We start from the raw sequence: 5,104 nt of genomic DNA on the forward strand, positions 1-5,104 counted from the left end.
TTTGTGTATTAGGGTGGACCGCAAAAAAAGTGAAAAGATCTGGAAAATTAAATTTTTTTGGAATTTTTTACAAATTTTTTTCATAAGGGGCCCACAGGACTTTCTAAAGGACTTTTTGATTCACATTTGGTGACACTAACTGGAATTTCTGAGAAAAATATTTTCCAATGTCCTTCAGAACATTATGCGAATTTTTGGGATTTTTTTTTGACAATCTGTGTGGCAGTACAGGTTCTGAACAAAGATTTTAAAAGAGAAATTTCTAAAGGACTTACAGATCCACATTTTGGGAGGAATATATATTTCCAATGCCCTTCAGAACATCATGTGAATTTTAAGAATATTTTTTCGAGAATCTGTGTGGCTATACTGATCTCAAAAAAAAATATTATCCTTAAAAAATTTTCTAAAGGACTCACAGATCCACATTTTGGGAGGAATATATTTCCAATGTCCTTCAGAACATCATGTGAATTTTAAGGGCATTTTTTTGAGAATCTGTATGGCTATACTGATCTAAAAAAAATATTATCCTTAAAATTCACATGTTGTTCTGAAGGACTTTGGAAACATATTTCTCCCAAAATATGGATCTGTAAGTCCTTTAGAAATTTTTTCTTAAAATTATTTTTTCAAGGATCTACGCTTCTAAGGTGGATATAATGAAATTTTTGTAGCCCCATTACGGAATTTTTTTGGAATATTTTTTATTCAAGGATAGCTAAGGGGGGTTTTTAAGAAATTCTGTACAAGATGCTCTAAAGGACTTTAAGGTCCATATTTGGGGATAGAACTGGAATTTTTAAGTAATATATTTCCAATGTCCTGAAGAACATCATGTGCATTTTAAGGAATTTTTTTTTTGATATCCTGTAGAGCCAAAAATACTCTTTCAAGGATGTGCGCTTCTAGCGAGGATTTAATAAAAAAAATTTATAACCCTATTGGGGCAATTTTGGATTATTTTTTTAAGGATTTTTTCATCCATAGGGGGAATTTTAGGGAATTCAAGGGCAAAGACAGACACAAACGGGAATTTTAAAGATTTTTTCAATATAAATTGAAATTCTTCAGAAAATAATTTGTTTAAAAAATTCACATTTGTGTCCAGAGAAATCCCCGATCAATTATTAAAAAATTCCTTGGACATCCATGAGAAAATATTTTTTTAAAAATCCTTATAAATCATTGAGAAAATATCTTTAATATCCCTTGAATATCCTTATTTTATTTTTTAAATCCTTGAGAAAATATTTTTTAGAAATTCAAGAAATTATTTTTAAATAATCCCTGGAAACCCTTGAGAAAATATGTTTTTTTTTTAAATTCACATTTGTGTCCTGAGAAAACCTTGAGAAAAAAATTTTTAAAAATCTTTGGAAATCCTTGAGAAAATATTTTTAAAAAATTCTTAGAAAGCATTGAGAAAATATCTTTAAAAGTCATTGGAAATCCTTGAAAAATATTTTTTTTTAGAAATCAAACATAGAGGATCTGAAAGTTCCTGAGAAATATTTCTTGGAAATCCTTGAAAGAATATTTTTTCAAGCATCCATAGTTGTGTCCTTGAAATCCTTAAGAAATTATTTTTGAATAATTCTTGGAAATCCTTTAGAAATATTTTTTCTTAGAATTCACGCTTGTATCCTGAGTAATCCTTGAGACAAAAGTTTTAAAAAATCCTTGCAAATCCATGAGAGAATATCTTTAAAAATCATTGGAAATACCTAAAAAATATTTTTAAACTATCCTTGGATATCATTGAGAGAATATATTTCAAGAATCCATGTTTGTATCTTTGAATTCCGTGAGAAAATATTTAGAAACAGTCCTTGGAAATCCTTGAGAGTATATATATATTTTTTTAAATTCACATTTGTGATTTGAGAAATAATTGAGCAAATATTAAAAAAAAATCCTTGAGAACATATGCTTAAAAAGTCCTTCGAAATCCATATGAAAATATCTTTAAAATTTTTTGGAAATCCTTAAAAATATATTTTTTTAAAAAATCCTTGGAAATCCTTGAGAAATATTTTGTAGAAATCCTACATTGAGGATCAGAAAATTAATATTATAAAATAAAATATTTATAAAGCGTCCTTGGAAATTCTTGCGAGAATATTTTTCAATAATCAATATTTGTGTCCTTGAAATCCTTGAGAAATTATTTCTGAATAATTCTTGGAAATCCTTGAGAAAATATATTCTTTAGAATTCCTTAGAAATCCTCGAGAAAATATTTAAAAAATGTTGGAAATCCTTGAGAATATTTTTTTTAAAAAAGTCCTTGGAAATCCATCAGAAAATATCTTTAAAAACCCTCGGAAATCCAAAAAAAAATATTTTTAAAAAATCCTTGTGATAAATATCTTTCGAGAATTCATGTTTGTGTCCCTAAAATCCGTGAAAATTTTTTTTTAAAAAAAATTTTAATACTTTTTTTTTAATTCAAGTGTGTGTCCTGAGAAATCCTTGAGAAATTTAAATAAAATCCTTGAGAATTCTTGAAAGAATATTAAAAAAATCTTTTAGGAAATATTTTTAAAAAACCCTTGAAAATCCTTGGAAGTCCTAAAAAAAATATATTTTTAAAATTCCTTGGACATCCTTGAGAAATATTTTTTGGTAATTTTAAGATTGAGGGTCTGCAAGTTCTTGAGAAAATATTTATAGCTAGTCCTTGGAAGTCCTCGAGAGAATATTTTTCAACAACCCATATTTAAACAACAAATTATTTAAAAAAAAAAAAACATCTTTGGAACTCCTTAAGAAAATATGATTTTTAAACATACACGTTAGTGAATTATCCTTGGAAGTCCTTTAAAAGTATTATTCGCGCCTCTTCTGTGGCTCTCAGAGCCTATAAGCAAATACTAAAAAATTCCTAACAATCGTTAAAAAATTAACTTCAAAAAATTTTTAGATGTCCTTAAAAAATTCAAACCAAGGTCCTTGAGAGACAGTTTTAAAATAATTAAAAAATAATTATTAAAAAAACATTCGTGAGTGTCCTTGAGATAAAATTTAAAATATCCTTAAAAAACGTAAGAACGGATGTTTTAGATGTTTTGATGGCCCTAAAATTTCTTAAAAAATGTAAAAAAATCCTTTAAAAAATATTTTTAAGAAAGTCACATTTTAGACCCTGGAAGTCCCTGACAAAATACTCTTAAAAATCACCGCCTGGGGCTCAGAGAGTTCTTTAGACAATATTTAAAAAATTTATACCTTAACATTTCTTAAGAAAACCTTTCGGAGAAATCCACGAGTATTTCTTTGGAGGTCTTTGAAAAATAATTTTAAAAGTCCTGAAAAATCCTTAAAAAAATATCCTAAAAATATTTTGATGTCTTTTAGAAAATATTAAAAACAAATCTTAAATAGTGGCTTTAAAGGTCTTTTAGAAAATATTTTTTTATGAAATTCTGAAAAAAATATTTTAAAAAAATATTCAGATGTCCTTCAGAAAAATATTAAAAAGCAAATCTTGGTGAGGGGCTTTGAAAGTGCTTGAGAGAATATTTTTTATAAAATTCTCAAGAACAAAATGATAAAACCCACATTTGTAGCCTTGGATGTCCTTGGGATAATATTCTCAAATTTGAATTGAAATATGACCTTCAGCAAAATATTAAAAAGAAAATCGTGGTGAGGGTCTTTGAAAGTCCTTGAAAGAATATTTTTATAAAATTCTCACTGAAATATTGAAAAAAATATGCAGGATATATGCATACTTTTAGCAAAATATTGGAAACCAAGCTTTGAAAGTCCTTGAGAGAATATTTTTATGATATTCTCAAGAAAATATTGAAAAAATCCCACGTTTGTAGCCTTGGATGTTCTTAGGATAATATTCTCAAATTTGAATTGAACCAAATATTCCGATGTCCTTCAGCAAAATATTAAAAATAAATTCTCAAGAAAATATCGAAAAAAAAAAACACATATGTCCTTGTGACTATATTCTCAAATAATTCTCAATTGAGTCCTTCAGATTTTTTCTTCAAATTTTTAATCCCCAAATAAAAATATTCAAAAATTTCCAATAATTTCGAGTTTTCTAAAAAATAATATCCATTTTATTTATCATTATATACAAATTTATGTGTTTTTTTTTTTCTTCCAAGGAAAAAAAATATAATGAATATCACAACTCAATGGTCCTTCGAATCCACCTCGCACGCCTGCCATTCGTCGTACCATCAGCCATCAGCAAGGATTTCGAAACAATTTAATGTTTTCCCTCCTCCTTTGGTGGATGGGCCTTAATGTATTCGATGGCCTTCAAAATGTAATCGGGAATTGGTGGTGGGGTGGGTATCCAGGCACCCTCGGGATGATAGCCATTTTCATCGGCAACATAGGTCACCTTGACGTGTTCTCCCTCGGGAGTAAGGTACTCGTAGGAGCCATGCATGTTGCCATGCTCATCGCCGGCGGCTTCTTCGCGAATGTAATTGGATGTTTCCAGGGCGTATTCAAAACCATCGGCACGGACATCGGAATGCATGTTCTTCACCTCGGCATGGACATCATCGGCGGCAACCGCGGCGGCGGTGGCATAGGCTACCAGGGTGGCAAGGATGAGCTGTAATTTTTGCAAAAAAAAAAAAAAAAAAAAAAAAAAAAAAAACAAAAATACATTAGACCAGTGATTATGGCGATGATCCTGGCAAAGCCTTTTTCAATTACACTGAGGCTGCGGGAGGACTTACGAATTTCAACATTCTGCTTTGTTTGTGGAAAGTTTATCAATTAATTGATTCAATTGCTAGACTGTGCCTAGGCAGAGCTTCCAATTAGCTATTTATATGATTGGCATTGGAATTGGGAAGCAGGCTTAAGCTTCTTTGTTTTTTCTTTAAGAAATTTCGAAATTTGCAAAAAAAAAAAAAAAAAAAAAAAACAAATACTTGCAGGCCTTGTATTTTCGGTATGGATAGATATTGGGTTTGGGAATTTATGGGACAGTCAAACCCAGGTATATCAGCCAATTTTTTCAGAATTGTAAAATTAAAATAAATTTCAAATATTTCTCCTTTCAAAATTGCCGTAATAAAATAATTACGAAATAATGAAATTTCCGAACATATGGCTAGCA

General features: G+C 29.2%; 1 protein-coding gene across 1 annotated transcript; it reads right to left on the reverse strand.

Moving 5' to 3' along the window:
• Window positions 1-4,052: 4,052 nt before the first annotated feature.
• LOC131802899 (larval cuticle protein 2-like) lies at window positions 4,053-4,878 on the reverse strand. Its single transcript, XM_059123653.1, has 2 exons — window positions 4,719-4,878; window positions 4,053-4,591 (listed from the first exon to the last, which is right to left on the reverse strand). The coding sequence occupies exons 1-2, from the start codon at window positions 4,728-4,730 to the stop codon at window positions 4,235-4,237; spliced, it is 369 nt and encodes a 122-aa protein (XP_058979636.1). The 5' UTR covers window positions 4,731-4,878; the 3' UTR covers window positions 4,053-4,234.
• Between the last annotated feature and the right edge of the window lie 226 nt (window positions 4,879-5,104).

Source organism: Musca domestica, unplaced genomic scaffold (genome assembly GCF_030504385.1).
Source record: "Musca domestica strain aabys unplaced genomic scaffold, Musca_domestica.polishedcontigs.V.1.1 25, whole genome shotgun sequence".
Classification (NCBI taxonomy): domain Eukaryota; kingdom Metazoa; phylum Arthropoda; class Insecta; order Diptera; family Muscidae; genus Musca; species Musca domestica.